This window comes from Ictidomys tridecemlineatus, chromosome 5, assembly GCF_052094955.1.
Source record: "Ictidomys tridecemlineatus isolate mIctTri1 chromosome 5, mIctTri1.hap1, whole genome shotgun sequence".
Classification (NCBI taxonomy): domain Eukaryota; kingdom Metazoa; phylum Chordata; class Mammalia; order Rodentia; family Sciuridae; genus Ictidomys; species Ictidomys tridecemlineatus.
Window position 1 is genome coordinate 115,729,042 of NC_135481.1, and position 21,364 is coordinate 115,750,405.

At 54.1% G+C, this 21,364-nt stretch overlaps 1 protein-coding gene across 1 annotated transcript in view; it reads left to right on the top strand.

Moving 5' to 3' along the window:
- The window catches only part of C5H14orf132 (chromosome 5 C14orf132 homolog), a 42,813-nt gene extending 23,856 nt beyond the window's left edge, over positions 1–18,957 (top strand). The window contains exon 3 of the mRNA XM_078049060.1: positions 13,466–18,957. Coding sequence (XP_077905186.1) covers positions 13,466–13,690 — 225 coding nt within the window. The 3' untranslated portion in view covers positions 13,691–18,957. The remainder of the gene's footprint in view (positions 1–13,465) is intronic.
- Positions 18,958–21,364: the final 2,407 nt, after the last annotated feature.

Genomic DNA, 21,364 nt, shown 5'->3' on the forward strand with positions numbered 1-21,364 from the left:
CAGGGGAGACTGACCATATCCCTGCGTCTACTGAACCTTCCATGCCCAGCCTCCCTCTGGGAAGGGAGCTGCCTTTATCTGATGCCAGGCACACGTGCCAAGCGCCCTGCCCCTGACTCCACCAGCACCTGTGGCTGGAGCCAGGCCAGGAGCTGGGAGGTATGGGCCCCTCGGCTTTCCACCAGGGGCTGGTGGGGTCCTTGGGGGGACAGTTCCTGTTCCCAGGTGCCAGCTGCAGCTGAGTGTTACTTTTACAATAAGTGGCTGGCGGCTCGAGTGCCCCCCAAGCCCAGGCACCTGCCCTGTCCAGGAGCTGACAGCAGCCCGCCCGCCCTCCCTCTCCAGAGCTGCTTGTGCATCTCCTCCTCGGTCTTCGTCACCACCAGAACCCCCTCCTTCCTCTCTCCGGGAGGCCTGTGGTGGACGGGGCCACACTGCATTTGCAGAAATACAAGGAGACTCTAGGCACGTCCCCACTAGACCCCGGATCTGAGTTTGAAGTGCTGCGTGGATTGCAGAGGTCCACTCACCTGTGCCAGGAGGGCCCTGGTTCACATCGCCTCCCCCTCCACCTTCTGGTCCTTCTCCTGGCTGGCGGGGGCTGACCACGGGTCCCACCTGGCCCTCTCTGAAGGCAGTTTCTGTGCCCACTTTTGTTTGGGCATTAACACAGGTGCCCCTGCCCATGTGGTGGGTGGCCCTGAAGATCTACCCTGAAAGTGTGGGGCACCCGCTGCACACCTGGGTCCCCTGCTCTGGCCTGTGCCTGCAGGGCTGCACTGCATGATCACAGTCTCTGTCCTGAGAGCCATAGGTGCCATGACCATCACTGTGTGCCGCTCACAGGGACAGCTGAGATGGCTCCAGCCTCCTCTGTGTATGGGAAGGGGAAGCAGCATCGGGAGGGCTCGAGGCCCATCTTCAAAGTCACTGTGCCAAATCCCAGGTCCCCAAGCGAATGTCCCGTGGCCCTGATCTCCTTAAAGGACGTCTGTTGACGTGTGGTGCACACAGAAAAGCACGTGGCTGGGCACGTCCCCCAGGTGAACGTGCCAGCCCCCCTCGCCCCGCCGCTCCCCAGAGACTTCTCCCCTCAGGAGCAGCTTGGCCCCTGAGGTTCCTTTTGCCTGGTCTTGACCTTGGTGAAAGTCACAGCTCCTAACCCCGCACACTGATACTGGGGCTGGGGAGACCCGCATCGTCGGGGTCTGCCCTGGGCCTTGCGGGATGATTGGCAGCACCTGGACTTCACCTCACTGGATGCCAGGTCCCCAGCCATCCTGAAAAGCGACTCCAGACACTGCCACCCTGCCCTGGGGGTCAGAATCAACCCTGTTGGCAGCCACGATGTGAGCAGACGTGCAGAGTGTGCTCTTTTTTGTGCCTGGAGACTTGGGTGAGATTCAGCCTCGTTGTCATGTGTAACTGTAGCTCAGAGCATTCATCTGTGCTTAATTCTGTGGAGGAAATGGACCACAGCTTACACAGCACATCCTCAGGACCCTGTCCTGAGTCCCCAGCAGGCCTGTGGGAATGTCCAGTGACCTCCGCAGTAGACCAAGGGCCTAGTCCCTGAAGCACCTTTGCCAGAGATGCAGTAAAATCTGAGCATGTAGAAAGAGCCTGAGCTTCAGATGCAGGATGGGCTCTGCCTAGCTCTAGATGCTTGTTCCTCATCTGTCGCCTGTACCATGGGAACATTGCCTCCATCTCTCAGGGGCTGTGAGGGCTGCACGTGTATCAGTCAGCTTTCCTTACTATAATGAAATTCCAGAGGCAGGCTACTGTATAGAGAAGAGACACTTGTTTGGGTTCATGGTTTGGGATGCTGAACTCCCAAAGAACTTGGTGTAGGCACAGGCTCTGAAGACCCCTCCCTACATCCCCATGCCCCCTCCCACCCTTAGCTGCAGCATCTGGTAAGTGTGTGCTTAACTTTATAGAAGCTGCCAAACTGTTTCCCAAAATGGTTGTGTCACTGTGCCCCACCAGCAATGCCCAAGAGGTCTGGTTGCTCCAACATTCTTGCCAGAACTTAACGTGTCACTTTTAAAAAGGGCGGCAGGGGGCACCATTTGCAGAGTATTCAGTGGCACCCTGTTTGTTCTGCTTGTTTCCCTGATGATCAGGACCATGGAGCGTCTTTCCACAGGCCCCCTGCCGTCTGTGCGTCTCTCAGCCCGTGATGTAGCTGCTGTCCAACTGTCCAGCTCTTTTGCATATTTTTAAACTTTTTTTTAATCATTCAGTTTCAGAGTTTTCCAATGGTCCACTCCCGAGACCTTTGTTAGACATGTGATCTGTGTGTTTTCTTCTAGTGAGGGGCTCGTCATTGCTTCCTCTTAAGAGTCAGAGAAAAACTTGATTTTGGTGAGGTCCGGCTGGCTGAAGTCTTGTATGGATTATGCTCTGGATGTTGGATCTAAGAAATCTTTACCCAACTTGAGCTCACATTTTCTCCTGTATTTTTTTTTCCTAAAGGAATTGTAGCTTTATATAAGCATCCACATTCAGGTCTAAGATCCATTTTGAGATATATATATATAAAACATACATATACATACATACAGCATGAGTTTGGCTGTTTTGTTGTTTTGTAATTTTTCTATCAGATTAGGTGCCAGATTCATATACCCATATACCCAGATGTAGGTTATATGGACATATGTAGACATGTCTCTTACAAACCCATATCTACTGGTCCCAGCACCCTTTGCTGGAAAGACCACCCTTTCCCGATTGAATTGCCTTTGCCATTTTTTCAGAAGTCAACCGACCACATATATGTAATTGATTTTTGGATTCTCCATTCCATTTCTTGGTCCTTTCGCCAACTCTGTGTGGTCTTAATATCTGTAATTTCATAATAAGTCTTGAAATGAGGCAGTGTGAACTTAGCCAGTGTGTTCTTCTTTTTCAAAATCATTTTGGCTATGATTGATCCTTTGCCTTTGCATATCAATGTTGGAATCAGCTTGAAGACTTCTAGAAAAACACCTGCTAGGATTTTCACTAGGATTGCACTGAATTTGTACATCGATTTGGGAGGAATTCACATCCTCAGAACATTGACTCTTCCAGTTCATGCCATAGTATTTCTGCCCATTTATTTAGATTTTCCTTGCTTTCACCACAGATCATGCACATATTTTGTTAGGTGTATATTATTCTTCGGTATTATTTTAAGTGGTATTTTTTTATTTTAAATTCCAATTGTTCATTGGTTGAATATGGAAATACAGTTGATCTTTAATATTGACTTCATTGCCTGTGAACTTTTTAAAACTCATTTATTAATTATATGATCTTTTTGTAAATTCCTTGGGATTTTTTTCTGTAGACAGTCATGTCTTCTACAATTAGAGATAGTTTCATAGCTCCTTTGTATGTAAGGAAACTCTGAACCTCGTATTTCTTTTTCTTGCCTTATTGCACTGTCTAGAACCTCTAGTATGATATTGAATGGGAGTGGTGAAATCAAACATCCTTACCTGCTCCCTAGATCTTAAGGGGAAAACATTCAATCTTTTACCATTATGTATGATGTCAACTATAATTTGTTTTGTAGATGCTTTACCAGATTTAGAAAGTTTACTTCTATTTTTAGTTTGCTAAAAGTTTTTTTATTATAAATGGATGTTTAGTTTTGTTGAATGTTTTTTCTGCATCTGTTGATATGACCATTTTGTTGCCTTTTAAATCCTATTAGTGTGATATGAATTACTTTCATTGACCCTTGAATATTGATTCAGCCTTGAATGTGTGAATCACACTGATTGATTTTTTTAATGTTATGTGCATTTGCATTGATTGATATTTGGATGTTGACTTGGTATTTCTTGGTCAGCTCTATCCTTTGTATACATCCTTTTTATATATTACTGGATTCAACTTGCTAATATCTTGTTGACTGCTTTTTCTCTATGTTCGATTGGGATATTGATCTACAGTTTTCTTTTCTTAAAATAGCTTTCATTTTAGTAGCAGAATAATGCTGGCCTCATTGAAATGATTTGGCAGATGTCTCATAAAATGAGTTGGAAAGTGTCCCCTCCTCTTTCTTCCTAGAAGAGATTGTGTACAGTGGGTATTATTATTGATTTGTCAGTGAATCCACTTAGACATTCTTTCCAGAAAATTTTTACCTAGGAACTTAACTTCTTTAATGGCTCTAAAGACTGTTCAATTTATCTTTTTTCCTTGAGTTAAGTTTTGGTCGTTTGTGTTTTTCAAGGAATTGATGCATTTCATTTACATTGTTAAACACATGGACCTATGGTTATTTTTAATAATTCCAGTAATCCCTTATCATCCCTTTAATATTAGTAAAGTCTAGTAACATCCCCTCTTTCTTTCTTGATATTAGTAGTTTGTGTTTTTTCTCTTCTTTTTCCATCTGGGGAGAGGTTTATAAATTTTACTGATCTTTTCACAAAGTCAGATTTTGAATTCATGGACTTTTCTCTGTTGTTCTTACTTTTAATCTCATTGATATTCACTCTTATTATTTTTACTTCATTACTTCTGCTTATTTATGTTCAATTTGATGTCCACCTTCCCTTTTATTTCTTAAGATGGAGCTTAGATCATTGATATCTTTCTTCTTTTCTCTTATAAATATTTAATACTATGGATTCTCCTGTAAGCACTGCTTTGGGTACATCAGCAAATTTTGATAACTTGTATTTTTTTTTAATTCAGCTCTCAATATTTCTACTTTCTCTTGAGACTTTTCCCTTGACCTATGGATAATTTAGAAGCATGAGGTTTCACTTCCAGTTATTGGGAGATTTTCCTGATGTCTCTATGTAACCAATTTCTGATTTAATTCCATTGTGGTCAGGGGACACGCTTTATATAATTTTAATTCTTTTAAATTTGTAAAGGTTTGTTTATGGCCCAGGATGTGGCCTGTCTTGGTCGATGTTCCGTGTGCTCTTGAGAAAAATGCACATTCTCTTGTCAGGCAGAAGGGTCAATAAAGGTCAGTCAGATCCTGTCGGCTGTTGATGTTAGGTCTCCTGTATCCAAGCTGATTTTCTGTTTCTATTACTAGGAGAGGAGCACTGAAGTATGATAGTTTGGGCTTACAGCCTGAGTGTTTTGAATTTTACACTGTGAGATGCCGAAGTTGTTGATTGAGTCATGTCCCTCCTTCCCCAAATTCACATTTTGAAATCTTGAGCCCTGGTACCTCAGAATGTGACTGCATTTCCAGATAAATGGAGTCTCTAGAGTGGGTCCCCATCCAGTATGACATGTGTCTTTGTAAGAAGGGGAAACCTGAACCCAGACACACAGAGGGAAGATGGATATGGACCAGCCAGTGAGGGTCCTGAGACAGATTCTCCCTCCCAGCCCTCAGAAGACCCCACCCACCGACACCTGGGCCTCAGCCTTGTCCTCCAGGATGGTGAGGAACAGCTCTGTTGTTGCTGGCCCCCTCTGTGGGCGTGGTGGCGGCCCTAGCTGACACACTGGGCTTTGAAGTTCTCTGGAGCAGGTTTGCTCTCTCTGTGCTGCTCAGGTTGCTCTGCGTGGCCCTCGCAGCAGAGGGTGCCCCCCAGAGCACACCGCAAAGCTTTGCAGGGCTGGTAGGGGCTGTCCCCACGTGCGCAGGGGTTATGTCACAGCTTGACCTGCAGAGCCTTTGCTGTGCCTCCTGGGTCCCGAGTGCAGGTCCACCCACATCTTCGGGTGTCCTTTCTCCACCCTGCCCTGGGACTGCCCTGAAGCCCTGTGGTCCCCAGGGCCCTTCTTTTCTCACCTCGGGCTAGACACCAGCCACATCCTGCTGCTGAGGCAGCCCAGAGAGAAAAGATGAGGAATCCCCAGTCTCCAGCCCCGGGGCCTCCTGCAGCTCCCCAGCCAGCAGGGAGGGTCTGCTACTCCGCCTGAGGTCCCCTGGCCACAAGGTGGGCAGTGAAGGAGGCAGCGACTCCAGGTTTACCCTCCCCCCCTGGTCCACCTGCTCCATCCCCTGCCAGGGTCCCTGCTCTCTGTACTCCGTTCGGGTTCTTTATTGTTCTCTGTAATGGGTTTCCTCCATCTTGACTGGCACCAGAAGCCTTTCCCTCTTATTTTAACTTCTCTTTGCTGATCCCATGGCCCAGGGTTGGAACCTTCAGATTCACACAGAAGCAGATCCAGCAAGATGCGTGGCCCAGTCCAGGGGGCAGAGCTGGGCTGGACCAGGCCCATACTCCTCCTGTGGGCATCCTTGGGCTCAACTTCCTCCTTGAGTGTGTGGCCCCTGTGGCGAGGCAGCGCGACAGGGCAGGGAGCATGGGGTGGGGCAGAGCTGCTCATGGTGGCCAGGAAGCAGAATGGGGTCCTCCAGCCCCCTGTGAGGGCACATCTGCCCTTGACCTAGACCTTCCAATAGGCCCCGCCTCTTAAAGGGTTCCCCACCTTCCAGGAACGCTCAGCCGGAGACCAAGCCTTCAACACCGGGGCCTGTGGGGACTCTCTGGGCTCAACCATAGGATCCCCGCTGTCGTCCAGCACCTCTTAGCACGCAGCGTGAGCTGTGGTGTTTGTTGACTGAGTGATGGATGGATGGCTGTCACTCTCAATCAATGCAGCCTCGTGTTTAGACCTTAGGGGCCCTGTGAGAATTTAGTGATGAGAGAAATCGTTTTAATAATGTTTGTAACGGCATGGAGGCTCCTCTGCAATTTCCTCATGAACTAGGTCACCCAGAGGCTCAGGGGCTGCACTCCAAAGGCACAAAGGAGTGTTCCTTGGTACAGAGTCTGAAACTGCAGGCCTTTCTCAGACTGGCCAAGCACAGGATTGTCAGATACAGCAAAGGCAGGACACCCAGTTACCTTTGAGCATCAGAGAAATAACGAATGATGTTAGCATGAGTATGTCCAGTGCAATATCAGGGATATGCGTATACTAAAAAAAAAAAGTTTTATGATTTATCTTTCAAATTTAACTGGGCACCTGTTTCATCCGCGGGCTTCATCAGACACTCCTGGCCCCACAGCTCTCCCTTTAGGCCCAGCATCACTGAGCTGGCCTTCTGAATAATTGGCGAGGACTTGTGAGCTGGAGGCCTGGCCTTAGAGTTCACCCCTCTGAGCGGCTCCCAGGTCTCCTGACCCAGCACTGCTGGGAGCACCGCAGCCCATGGGGGTCAGAGACAGCACAGACGTTAGACCCCTGTGTGAATTGAACACTAGGTCCACATCCAGGAGCATCGCATTCTGGTAAGGAACAGGCCAGGAGGCTGCCGGGCAGGCAGGCCAGGCTGGGCTCTGAGAACGGGCCCCCACCGGAGCGGGTCTAATGGGGCCCAGGGATCACTGGCAAGGCCCACGTCCCAGAGCTCCACAAACAGTCACGTCACCTCGGGTCTCCCCGCCTTGGAGAGAGGTCTCCCCTTGTCTGGGCCCCTGGGAGCTGAGCTTCAGAGATGTCCTGCTGAGAGCATTTAGTCTTCCTTCTCTGGAGAGGCCCGGGAGGGAGGTCTGTGTGACGTCCTCCTTGACAGGAACAGACAGGACCTGGGGGCCACTTCAGAGCAGCTCCACTCCTGGGGCAGGGTGGAGACTGGAGGGACAGCAGGACCCTCAGAGTGGACACACTGCCCCTATGTCCACTCTTCTGAGATCTCTCCTTGCCACATTCAGCCACCTCGTGCCATGCAGTGACCGTAACACCAGGGGACGGGGACCTGAGGCTAGGGCACCACCCTGGGTTCAGCCACAAATGAATCCGTGTGTGTGGCAGACGCAGGTGTTGGTGACGTTCCTCTCCATTTTATGAAGGTCGAAACCATCAAAGTCCCAGATGCCTGTCTGCCCTCTGCCCAGCACAGACCACTCTCCCGCATGGCCACACTGGCTTTGCCTTCTCTGACGTTGCTGGAGAGGCCAGATCGGCCTCCAGTGTCCCACAGTCTGTGTGGCACCTTCCTTGCAAAGATATGGGTCCAAGCGCAGCCCGGCATGGAGCAGGCGTGGTCCGGCCTTCAGGAGCCGTGTCTGCTCTGGCCGTGGCCTGCCTCCCCTCTCCACCAGAAAACTCCTTTCCCTGGTGGAAAAGCCTCCCAGCAGCCCCTTCCACGCAGCAGCCTTAATTATTTTCTCTATTTTAAATGAGACACTTGAGCCTCAGAGATGAAGTGTGGCTATGTCACACAACAAGGAGACTTTGGCTCTGGGACCACATCTGATGCCTTCAGGGTTCTTGACTGATGGTCCTAGGATCCATTCCTTCGCCACATATTTTGGGGGTGTCTTCTCTGGGCAGAGGGGATGCTGGGGAGACAGGGTGGGTCCTGCCTTCTGGAAGATGTAACTGGGAAGCACAGCCTTTCACGTTGGCTGTGCGTTTCTGGTCCTCTCTGACCTGGTGAACAAGCCACGAGCATCTCCTTGGTCAGGGAAACCACCCCCGAGCCCCCCAGGGCCACCCCACCCTCTGTGGTCAGATGGCCCAGGTCAGCTCAGCCAGAGGAAGCTATTGGCAGCTCTGCACCCTCGGCCAATTCTTGTCTGTGTGCAAGACCTTGCGGTGCTCCAGGCTCGTGTCTGTACCCCACCAAGGATGCTGTTCTCAGGGCTGCCCCTGCCCTGCTGCGTGAGCGACCCTCGTCACCATGCCAACAAAGTCATGCCACCAGCAGGTGTCTCCAACAGTGACTTAAAAGTGGACCCCGAGGGCTGGGTGGCCTCTGAAAGCCACCTTCTTTCTCCACCTGTTTCCAAGGTGACTTTGGCCAGCGTCCCCTCCATCTGACATGAGCCAGCTCTTCACCAAATCTTCCCAGCCTCCAAATGATCGAATAAGCACCGACCATTTGTTGTCCTGTCATGAGATTTTCAGTGCTTAAAGTCATTTTCATAGCTAACCAGCACTTTGAATTTACAGTCTATTTTACAAAGGAGAAAAAAAGAACATCAACACAAAACAGAAGCAACACACCTGAGACAGATGGATTTGGCGCACCTCAGCTGCCTGCCTTAGTCTAAGTTGGAGGCGTGCGGGACCATCTGTCAACAACTGCAAATGAACTGATTAATTGATCACACAAAAAACGCATGGCTAGCAATGCCTGCCTTCTGATTTCCTTACTTTGGCCTCAGCAGTAGGTGAAGAGATGCATAATAATAAGTGTTCAATTACTACAGGAACCATAGAAGGGAAGAATATTAGTAATGATCAAGTAGTCTGTTCTTTGTTACTGTAAGGAAATAACTGAAGCTGGATAGTTTATTAAGAAAAGAGGTTTATTTAGTTCACAGTTTGGAGGCAGAAAGTCCAAACAGCATGGTGCCAGCTCTGGGGAGGGCCCTCCTGACTGCATCACATCTTGGCAGATGGCACTTTCATTAGAATACATGCAAGAGGGAGAGGTCACCTGGTAGGACAGGAAGCCCAGGAATGAGAAAGTGTCTGGCTAGCTCTTTTATGACAACCTCTTGCAGGAACTAACTGGTGTCCCACCAGAACTGCTTAGTCCCTTTTGATGGCAGTCCCCAGTGACCTCCATAGGCTCCACCTCTTAAAGGTCCATCGCCTTTAACATGGCCACCCTGAGGACCCGGCTTCCAACACATGAATCCCTGGAGGTTAAAACCACGTGCAAACCCCAGCAGAGATTAGCAGGTGCCCTGTCATCGTATGGGTCTCAGGTGCCCCTTGCAACAATCTCACCTGCTCGTCTGTCTTATCCCCATTACTTACAGGAAGGAAATTAAGTGCAGTGTGTAACTGACACACCCAGACCCCGACGTGTGTTCAGGCAGGATTCGCCCGAGTCTTTCTGAACCTCGTCCCACCCCGCCTTTCCCACCCTGGTCCCCGGGCTCTGGGGCAGCAGAATCAGTCTGACAGTGGCCACGCCCTCTGGCCACCTGAGCCCTCACCACAGGTGCAGGGCAGGGCAGAGGGTGTCAGCGTGGGGACTGTCCCATTGCTGAGGAGCTCTGGGATTGGTCTAGAGGCACTCCTAGGGGAGCCCCTGCTGGTTTCACCCCACCAGTTCCTGTGGTTCCACTTGTTACCCCTTTTTTGTGTTAAGAAAGAGGCGGAGGGAGTTCAGCCTGAGGAGTCAGCCTTGCCCTTTTCCAACAACCCTTCAAAAGAGCACTTGGTGTGTATGAGGCTGGAAGAGGCCAGGAAGCCAGGCTCCCCTGCACCTCGGGGGGCACAGCTTTGGTGACACCTTGGCGGTGGTCCGGCGAGACCCCTAGATCTATAATAAACTCGTCTCATTGTAAGCCACTGAATGTGTGGCAGTTTGTCACTGTGGCAACAGGAAACTAACACAGGCGCTGAGTGAGCACCACAGGGCAGCAGAGAGCAGAGGCGTGGTGAGCCACAGTCTCTGTTCAGATCCCCATTTTCTCCCCCAGCGTTTTGGGTGAAAATTTTCTCAAACCCAAACATGCCCCAGAGACAGGCAGGCAGCAGGCTCAGGCCAGGGACCTCCACAGGATGGAGGGGCGTGGAGTCAGGGTGGCCTGTCTAGGAACCCGCACAGGTGGCCCTGGAGGAGGGAGGGGAGGGCCAAGGCACCCGCGTTCTGCATGTCCAAGAGGACGAACGTGCAGCGTCCCCTGGCTGGACCCCACTTCCTAAGAGGCCACCGCAGAAAGTGGCCTCCAGTGGCTTAGGAGGCCTTGTGGAGGGTGGGTCCTATAGAGGCCCAGAAGTGGTGACCTAGAGAAGGGATTCACCCCTCCTGGGGACAGAACCAGCCAAGTAGGAGTAGCAGTTGTTTGTAGAAAGGAGAAAATGGCCGTCTTTATCAGTGCGTGGACTTTAGGCACCACTGTGCAAGCTCCTAAGAACTCCACGATAAGAACAATAAATAGAGTTCCCCTCACAGAGCCCCCAGGCCACTGGGGGACAGTGTGGGACAGGCCCCAAGAAGTGGCCAGCCAGGGAGTGCTGTGGGGACAGGACTGTTGCACTGAGACGGGCAGCATGCTCAGCTTTGCTGGAAAGCCCAGAGCCCCTCCCGATGGCTGAGCCCAGCGGCAGCAGGCCCTCTGCCCAGCCTTCCTGTCCCCCACTGTCCGGTTGGCCCACATGTTCCGGATCCCTGTGGCCCATCTGAGGTCCTAGTTCTTTTATTTCTAATTTTAATAGCTTTGTTAATGTCTATGCAGACGGTCTCCAGTGTACGGTGGTTCAGATAGGATTTTTTTTTAACTTGCCCTGGTGTGAAACGATGCACCTTTAATAGAAACTGCCCTCCGAATTTGGAATCTGGGTAGGAAGCCCAGTCCTCTCTGCTGATGCTGGGCAGTGTCAGTGGCCACAGCTCCGTCAGCCCTGCCTACTGGAGGGGGAGCCAGAGACTGCATTTGGCTGAGTTGCTGAGCTCCAGTGCTTGTTGGGTTGGGCATCTGAGCGCATTTTCTACTGATAATATCTTCCACTTACCACGGGTTTGTAGGGACATAACCCCATCGCGTTGTCAAGGAGCCCTGTCATCTGTTATCTGTCCCATTTATGTCCGTCATTGTTTATGGATGCACTAAAACAGTGCTGACTTGATTATGTATATGAATGCACCTCTGGAGCCAGCTCACTCCCAGGGCCAACAGCCCCCATCTGGGAGGAGCCCAGCCTGAGCGCCCCCTAGTGGCCCTTTCCCATCACCACACCCCAGTACACATGGCTTCATCACTGCGATCAGGGCAGCAAGTGGTCAGCAAAGAAATGCCAAGCTCCTCCAGTCAGGAGCCCATCAGAGGTCGCGCTTCTCAGTCACAGCAGTGCTCAGCTTGTTTATCAGTAACAAGGAGGCCCCGAGACCCAGCCACCCACCGGGACTGGTTGAGCCCTGAGTCGGGGGGGCCCAGGCTCCAGACTGACCTGCTCCACACCCTAACAGATTGTGGCCTCAACCTCTGCTTACCCCCCTGTAAAATGGGGTGCAGCTCTGCCATCAACCAGGAGAAGTGAGTATATTAATATCTCTGGCGCATGCCCTGGCCAGCAGGGCCTGTGGACATGTGTCCAGGAAGCGGTCACTGTCTCCTGTTCGTCCCTTCAGGTGCCATGTGAGGGAGACATTTATCAGAAGCCAAATTGGTGCAGAACCAAACCTGGGAATTAATACATCTCCACACTGGCTCTGGGGGCGAGGGAGGGCGGCAGGGCCTGGGACAGCCTGGACATTGTTCTCCTGGGTGGGGGCAGGGAGAGCCTTCTTCCCTGTTAGGTCTGGGGCCGCCCTTTCTCTCTGAGCGACCGACCCCCCACCCCCAGCTCCATCCTGCAGATGGAACAGATGGGAGCCTCCCCATCACGCGGAGATAGGTAGTTCTGATCCCCAGAGACAAGGGCCCGCATCCTCAGGTCAGTGACGCGCAGCCCAGGCCGGGGCAGCTAGAAGCACTCTCCTAGGGGGAGTTTGTCCCTGTGGACCAGAAACTCTAAAATATTCATCACTATGGACTCAGAAATTGTGCATGTGGCATCTGTCCCCTGAAATAAAAATGTGAGTGCAAGGATGTGTCCACCCGGATGCACAGGGCTTATCAGTGCGTCTTACGTAAAAGGCAAAACTGGAAACTCCTGCGTCCAACTCTAGGGGGAGGATTAAATTAGGGCTTCTGTGTTTGATGGAATATTACACAACTGTTGGAATGGGGTTTGGATGGACTTCTTAATACATAGGTGAATCCCCCCGGCCTCTCTCCCTGGCCTCTGATACATACACCTCCAGAAAAAAAGCATTGAAGAGAAAAAACATTAAAATGTTACAGGGATTACGTGTGGGGATGATGAGTCTCATCTTTGTTCTCATTTTTGCTTGACTTACACCTTGACTGTGGTCCCGGGAGACCTCCACATCTATAAAGTAATAAGCTGGTGTTGTTCTAAACCCCTGAATTTGTGGCAATTTGTCACTATAGCAACAGGAAACTGACACAGAGGCACTGTGTGTCCCTCCCAGAGAGAGGAAGGCAGCAGGCTCAGGCCAGGGACCTCTGCAGGATGGAGGGAGGGTGGCCTGTCTAGGAACCCGCACAGGTGGCCCTGGAGGAGGGAGGGGAGCGCCAAGGCACCCGCATTCTGCAGAGGGCCAAGCATGGCCAAGAGGACGAATGTGCAGAGGATTTAGAAGACACTATTTTCTTAGTGTTCCGTGCTGATCACAGCATATTTGTAAACTCGGGAGAGGATTGGGGGAAGTGGCAGACCATGCTACTTGCAGGCCTGGTGTGGGGGTGGCGCTGTGAGTCCCCAGGAGTCGCCTGCTGGCTGTCGGGTGCTCTTCTTGAAGCTCTTGCCTGTGGAGTGGGCACAAGGGCACCCGCCACACACCTTGCCATGAATGCTCGTTTTCCGTCACTGAAACTCGCTGTCACTTACACGCAGGAAGACCATGTCCTGCCTGGGTGCCAGGGACAAAGTGCAGTTCCCAGTGGTGGCTCCCCTGAGGGGCACCTGTCCTGCAGCTGCCCTGTTAATTCTCTCTCCTTCCTCACAGCTGCCCATGATGGGAGGAGCCTTCATGGACTCGCCCAACGAGGACTTCAGCACCGAGTACTCCCTGTTTAACTCCTCCGCCAACGTCCACACGGCCTCCAACGGCCAGGGCCAGCTGGAAGAGCCTCCTAGGTCCTCCAACGACGCCGTCTTGCTGTGGATCGCCATCATAGCGACGCTGGGAAACATCGTGGTGGTCGGGGTGGTGTACGCCTTCACCTTCTGAGGGCACGGCTGCCACCGGCCACTCAGGACGGCCCCTCTGCACCGGGCCACGGTGGCCAAGCTTTCCAGGTGGCCCTTTCTTGGCCATGTTCTAGAACCCGGAGCTCTGACCGCTTGAATGGCCTCTCCAGGCACAGAGACCTGGCGGCCTGGAGGGCAGATATCCAGGCTGTGGTGAAGCTGCTCCAGACATGGCAGTGTGAGCCTCCAGCTCTGGGGGGCTCAGCAGACATGGCCTGCAGGGCGTCATTGAAACTGTGGTTCCAACGCAGGAGGCGACGTGGACCAGGTGGTCAGGGTTAAAAGGTGGACGTGGTGGTGGTCACTTGCTAACCGTAAAATGATCGCTGCTGTGTCTTGTTTTTTACAAATGTGCCAAACCCCACATGTGGGGGCTGGGCAGGAGCAGCTCCTGGAACATTCCAGATCCCAGCCCAGCTGGGTTTCCTGTTCAGCCCCTGGTAACGCTGGTGGTCATCTCACAGGGCCATAGGGCTGCCCTAATGTGACTCGGAAATGGCCTTCATCACCAGGCACTTGGCCCCTTAAGGGCCCTGGGCACATCAGGAAACCCAGGGATGGGGGGTTACTGGTCACATGGTGGGGTTTCGGGGACACTGGTGTCCAGGGCTGGATGGACTTCCTCATCTTTTCAAGAAGAGAAGGGGACACCTTCAAAACTACTTCTGCTGAGCAGTTAACTTTTCAGCTGCCCAAATGAAGTTGCTCTTTCTCCTCGGAGGAATCCTGGAATTCCTAAGATGGGAAAGATGCCCGTCCGCCTAATCGTCGGGTGGATGGGACGGAGAGGGCTGTGGTCTGCATGTGGTCCCAGGTCCAGTTACTGGAGAAGCTGCCCTCGGTGGCGTGACCCTCCAGGGGTGCAGAAGCCAGGTGGGAGGCGGCAGGCTGTGCATCTGCCTGTATTTGGGGCCAGTTTGGCTGTGGTGTGCTCCTCTGCAGCTCCAGTTTCCCTGGGGGTCCTGCTAAACAAGGAGGGTCCCCAGTAAACAGCAGAGCAGGGTGGGATGTGCAGGGCCCAGTCCTGGGAAGTTGCTGCACAAGGCCACTGCACCACCTTCCCAAGGGCCGCTCCCTGTGCAGACAGTGGGAAGGATCTCAGAGAGGACTGAGTGGCCACAGGCCCAGGGGTCTTTCTCCTTCCCTTCTCCCTCCACTACAGAAAAGAAGGTAAGTGGCATAAATCTCCACTCTGCGATGGAGAGACTTTGAAGGCTAGTAAAGAAGCCCCTGTGTGTGTTTGGGGATGATTGCAGAAATCCTGACCCCATCACTGCTGTCTCAGGGGACATGAGGGTTCTTGATGATAGGTAAAGGGCACCTGGGTTGTCCGGAAGTGGCCACTCGTCTCTGGGAGCTGCGTGATAACAGGCTCACCAGCCCGGCCTCCAGACAGAGCCATGGCGGCTGCCGGCTGTGATTAGCACGCATCCATCTGCAAATGCTTCTGCTCAGTGAGGAACCGGCCTGACCTTTACAGCCTGGGATAAGGGACTTGGGACCGTCTGCCTGGGACTCCTTCTGGACTCACTGACGGACAGCCGGCTGGACTGGGTAGTTAGCCTCCACGCCACAGGGCCCTTGGGTGTTCACCCCGCCACTTCGCCAGCAGCGCCCTCCTCCCCATGCCCCAGGTCTGCCCCCCGAACAAGGCTTTCTTAGACGGATGTCTCCCTGAGAACCCAAGGAGGGGGGTCCAGAGCCAGGACAGGGGCCAGGGCATGCCTGGCATCTTCTGGGGCACTTCAGTGCCAGGGCTTTCTGATGCCCCAGCTTCTGGCCTCATGTCCCCAGGGGCACCTGTATCCCTTTAAAGAAGCAGGTCTCCATACAGCCGTGGGAAGGCGGGTGGGAGAGGGCGCTGTGTCTGCGTGACCCAGGGAGAGAGGCAGGAAGGAAAAGTGGCATGTGGCCTCGGGAAGGATGCCAGCGTTCCAGTCCCTGGGGACTTGTGACTGCAGGGGTCTCCTGGACGACGCACCCCCATGCACACATAAACGTCAGTTACATTCAGTGTTCAAGTCTCTCTCCAGAGTCAGGGCACAGACAGTGGGGTGCCCTGGGGCCACCTTGTCCACACCACAGTGTGCAGATCCCAGTGGCTCTCTTGGTGTCCTTGCTGTTTTTATCCCGTCATCACGGATAACAGTGAGGAGCAAGGGATGGGTTTCCAGCCAGAGAGCGAGCCGCCCTGTCCCCCGGCCTCTGTGGTCCTGTCTTGGTCAGGTGAGGGGAAAACAGACCTGGCTCCTGTGCCTGAGCACCGGGTCAGGTGCAGCGCCACATTCGCATGCCCGTCCTTCATCCTCGCGGTTACTAGGCAACATCATTTCCCTAGTGCACAGGAGAGGTGCTAGAGGTGCAGAGGAGTGAAGTAACTCTCCTGAGGCCACACAGCATGCAGGTGAGGAGCCAGGCCTGGAACTGGGAAGCTGGGCTTCAAAGCCAGGCTCTTTCGGTGACACCATACTGTCCTTCTGTGGCCGGTGTCACTTCCAGGGCTCTGTTAGACCAGGCCCTGGGTCCACAGAGTCTGCTTCTCAAGGTACACTCCCTGGGCCAGCTCTGGCTCTCACAGGTCTCTGGTCATCCTAGAACTGGGCGCGCTCAACCCCTGCCCGTTCCTTCTCGGCCTGACTCATCAAGTGGTCCCTGATGCTGCCCCCAGCCGTTTAAGATGGTCCACAGGTCTCCTCATAAGGCTCCAGTGAGGTTCCCAAAGACTGCCTTTGTCGGGATGCATGCAGGGGGGCCCTGACCGGGAGCCCTCAGGCAGTGCGCTCTGGGAAAGCCGCTCCTCCCAGCAGAACTGCCAGGTCAGGTCGTGGGACGGCCCGTGTGGCACGTTGACCTCAGCTTAGACACAGCCCTCTCTCTGAGGACCAGGGCTCTCCAGAGGAGGGGACACAGATGTTCTTGGTTCAGACTCCAGCTGGGGCCCAGTCTGGCCTCTCCCTAGGTGAGGCGGAACCCAGGGCCCCCTCTGGTTTGACGGGTCAGTGCTGAGGAAGGAGGCACTAGCCTCTCGAGTAGCTGGTCCTCGGAGAAGGGCTGCTTTTGCTGGAATATTCTCTGCGCTCCGTGAAATCGATATCAAGAGGCAGAGAGATGACTGTGTCTCCTTGCAGGAGTCCCCAGGGTCCTAGGGGGCAGGAAGGAAGAACAGGCTGGCGCCAGGTGGCTGGAAAGGCAAGAAGCCAGCTTCTAGCTGGGAGCCCGCCAGACCCCGTTAGCAGATGTTAGGATCCGCCTGGAGCCGCAGACCAGGCCTCTCCCCCCACTCAGCTGGTGGCTCCCTTCACCATGAGCAGCCAGGTCCCTAGTTCCTCTCCTGCTGCTGTTCCACACGTCTCCCTGGTGTTTTGTGCTGTGTCATGTTCCTCCCGAATTCCCCTGGGGACAGCTGTGGGGGTGCCGAGGGGTGCACGTTGTCACCCCACTTTTCTCTTGAGGAAACGGGCAGGCCATAGGCCTGAGAGCCCACAGCAAGGAGCACGAGTTCAGCCCCGGCCTCCCTGGCCAGCCGCCTGCCCTCCCTGCACCCACCGCCCCCAGCATGAGCCTTCCAGGGTGGGCCTCTGAGGCCAGGGCCAGGTTTGGCCCCAGGACTCGGTAGCCAGATTGCCAGTGTCAAAAGAAAATGAAAGCAGGGAGGACTGAGGCACTGGCCCGAGGAGGCCGCCCCATGGCCCTGTGCCCTGCACCATCTCTTGACCAGCTGGCCCTGCACCCGCCCAGGTGGCCCCGTCCCAGCCTTGGTGAGGCTCATGCTCAGCCTCTGGGTCATTGTCAAGCTGACTTCCACCTCCCCAGAGCAGGTTGGAGCTGTTGCCACAGGAATAAGTCCCAGCAGATGCACAGGGCACACCTGAAGGGGATGTGCCCACCTTGCACCCCAGTCCCTGGCCCCAGAGTTGGTCTCACCACAGTCTATGTGACATCTTAGTGAAGGAGAAGCTGCAGCACTTAGTTCAAAGATTGTCCCCATGGTCCTCTGATAGTCCTGCCTGCCGGGGCAGCTGCAGGAGGGCATGGTGACACTTTGACTGGAGGAGGCCGGGTCCCCAGGAGGTTTGGGCTCACTGCCAGGTGGAGCTGGTTGCAGGAGAGAGGGTCCCAGGCTCCTGACTACAGGTTTCAGATTCCACTGGTCAGTGGTTCTCGGTTGTGGACTTTTGCCACCAAGGGGACATTTGGCAATGTCTACAGACAATTTTGGTTATCACCACTTGATGTGCATGGGTATGGGGGGGTGTCGATGGCATCTGGTGGGTGGAGGCCAGATTGCTGCCTGTTCCACAGGGAACAGGACAGACCCACGTGACAATGGGTCAGCCAGCCCCCGAAGGCCAGCAAGGCCCAGGGTGGGAAACCCTGCTCTCGGCCCAACTATCGCTGACTCCAAAATGATGAGGGTTTTCCCAAACCTCCTCTTCTGCTCTCTTGTGAGACACTGAATAAATAAAAGCCTTCCCAGCAACAGTGGTCATCGTGGCCACCGCCTGAGTGCAGAGCATCCCCGCGGGGACAACAAGGGGAAACCCTGACAAGTCGGATGGGACTTCTGGGAGCCTGCGCCACTCTGTCTCCACTCTCTGCGGCTTTTGTGAGGACTCCCAGCCTAAGTGGAGAAGACCCCACAAAGTGGGTGGGACACTGAGGCTAAACATGTCCCACCAGTGGCTTGGGTCCCTGGCACCTCCAGGGACCGGCCCACCTCAGCCCCTCTTAGAAGTGCGGCCTGGGGAAGAGTTTGGGGGTGGGGTGGCATGGGAGGCCGGTGAACAGCAGGGGACCAGCCTGTACCCTCTCCTCTTTCGGACCCTTTCCCACAGCGCCCAGCTCTCTCCCCTGCTGAAGCCCTCCTCCTGCCCTCCCTACTATTTAAGCCTTTACAGAATTCTTATTCTTATAACTTGCCATGTGCAGAAAACAGTCCTTCATGCCGACAGATTCAGAAACGTTTGTGTCTTACGATCGTTTTCATAATCTAGCTGCAGTTTCCTTGATTCAAAGGTGTTTTAACTACTTCTGTAGGTCTTTGCTACTCCCATGAGACCACTGACTTCAGTGGTGAAAAGCCTCTCTCTCTTCACGTGAGATTTCAGTGTGTTCTTTTGATGAAAAATGTGTAACTTTCAAGGATGTAAAACCAGTGGTGAAATCTTCCCCTTTGTTAGCATTGTTGCTCTTGTTGTTTTCTATTATGATAATTAAAAAAAAAAAAAAAAAACAAGACAAACAGAATCCTCTCGCTCCTCCTTGTCTGATTTCCATTGTGCTCATCTCTGAAAGCTCAGCTCCGGGGTCCCCTCCAAGATGGGCTCCTGCCTCCTCAGCTCCCCTCCCAAGCCCTCTGCACTGCCAGGGTCTAGCAGATCCCCAAGGCTGCCTGCACTCACCTGTCAGTTTTCCCTGCCATCCGTGCCCTGCAGCAGGAAGGTTTCTGTCACTTAACTTTCTACCCCCACCCCCTGGTGCAGCACCTGGCTTACAGCACACCCAGCAAGTGCTCAGAGGATGAGGAGTGGTACCTGAATGAGCAGGCCACAACACTTCAACCACACGGGAGCTTCGAGGATGCAGATGAACTTTGATTCATTCGCTCACTGATAACAGCAGGCATTGATGTGGCACTCACCAGATGTCTGGGGCAGCACCGAGCTCTCTGTGTGAGCTGTTACCGTGCAGGTACTATTACTATCCTCATGTTACAGATGAGGAAACTGAGGCACAGGGTTTTCCTGCCCAAGGCCATATAACTCATGACGGAGACAGGAAATTAGGTGATTCTGGTCTTGGGCCCCAGAAGGCTGGTAGCTTTCTCTCAGTTGAGTCTGGAGGCCGGAGCAGCCGAGGCTGGCCTGCAGCATGAGGAGAGCGCGCAGCCTGGCCACTCCCAGCCTGCCTACTGCCCGACAGCTAAGTGAGCCAACAGGGAGGGAGGTGAAGACAAAGGAGGTGCCTCCTGGTGGGTGTCAGGCTTTCACATTTGTGAGCCAAAAAAGAAAGAAATGGGAGCTGGGGTGAGGGGACCCAGAAGGGAGCAGGACCCTCCAGGCTCCAGCTGCCCTGAGCTGCCAGCCTCTGGGGCTGGAGGTGGGGGTGGGCAAGGGAAAGGACAGGACCCTAGGACCACGATGGGCCCCGTAATGGCCCTGGCCAGGCCGCCTAGCCACGTGGCTGCCCAATATGTGGTCTCCAAAGCCCGCCCCCCTGGGGATTTTCCACCTGGCCTCTCAAGCTCTGGTCCTGCAGAGTGCTGGGCTGGCAGGCAGCGAGCTGGCCCCGTGATAAATACATCTACCCGAGCCAGGCTGCCGGCGCCTTTTCTGCAAGACACACAAATAACATTAACTACCACGGCAACCAGCAGCCATCATGCAAGGGACGCTGGGCTGCTGGGCATCATCGGGGCCTGCCCTGAACAGGAGCTAGGCACACATCCTGAGCCGGGAGGTGCTGGACCAGCACTGCACGGACTGCAGTGCATGTGGACCTGCCTCTGCTCAGACAGAAAGGCGCAGCCCTGGGAGTGGGTGTCACCAGATGGGTTTGAATCACACCCACCTGTGTGTTGTAACCCCACCCTTTGCCCTTTTGGGGATAGAATGTTCCATGGAATGCGCCACCATAACAAAAGCTGAGCCTCGGAACGTGCTCCCTGACTCTCCCCGGCCTCCGTGTTTCTCTCCTGCCCCGTGTGGAGCCTGCAGCGGGAGGAGGGGAAGCCGTCCTGGCGCCCAGAAAAGGTGTTTTCCATGTCTGAGTGGTCATTTCGTGTCACCTCAAATTCACTGGAGTGACCCCGGTTCAGTAGTTCACGCTGATGCTGGGGAGGCTAGGTGTGCTGGGGGTGCTGGGGTGCTGGGGTGCTGGGGGTGCTGGGGTGCTGGGGTGCTGGGGGTGCTGGGGGTGCTGGGGTTGCTGGGGAGGCTAGGTGTGCTGGGGTTGCTGGGGTGCTGGGGGTGCTGGGGGTGCTGGGGGTGCTGGGGTGCTGGGGGTGCTGGGGTGCTGGGGGTGCTGGGGTGCTGGGGTGCTGGGGGTGCTGGGGTGCTGGGGTGCTGGGGGTGCTGGGGTGCTGGGGGTGCTGGGGGTGCTGGGGTGCTGGGGGTGCTGGGGTGCTGGGGTGCTGGGGGTGCTGGGGTGCTGGGGGTGCTGGGGTACTGGCTTAGGCTCTGTAGGTGTCCTCAATCCCATGTCCCAGCCTTGGGACAGGTGCTCCCACCAGGCAGGGCACCTATTCCCTGTCTTGGGGTGTGGGGTGGACAGAGGATCAGCTCAAGAGCCAGGGTGTGAGGTGTGACCGTGGAAGAAGCCCTGGGGTGGCAGAAGCCAGAGGGAGAAGAGAAGCCCCTTGACTCGCTCTTCAGTAGCAGCCTTGAGCCAGGCGCTGTCCTGCAAACCGGGCTGATGGAGAGCCACAGACCTGCCCTTGTGATGCGGAAGGTGGACAAGAAGAAGGAAAGAACAGGACCAGAGAGTGCCGTCCAGCAGGGAGGTGCATGGCGGGGGGCCAAAGTGAGCCCGGGGCTGGAGGCAAGGGCTTGTTGTGGTGGGAGCTATGGGTCCCTGTGCTCCCTGTGGCTAAGCTTCCAAGGACACCAGCTGTGTCTACACGTGAGTGACAGCCCGGGGATGGCCACCTTGGTGA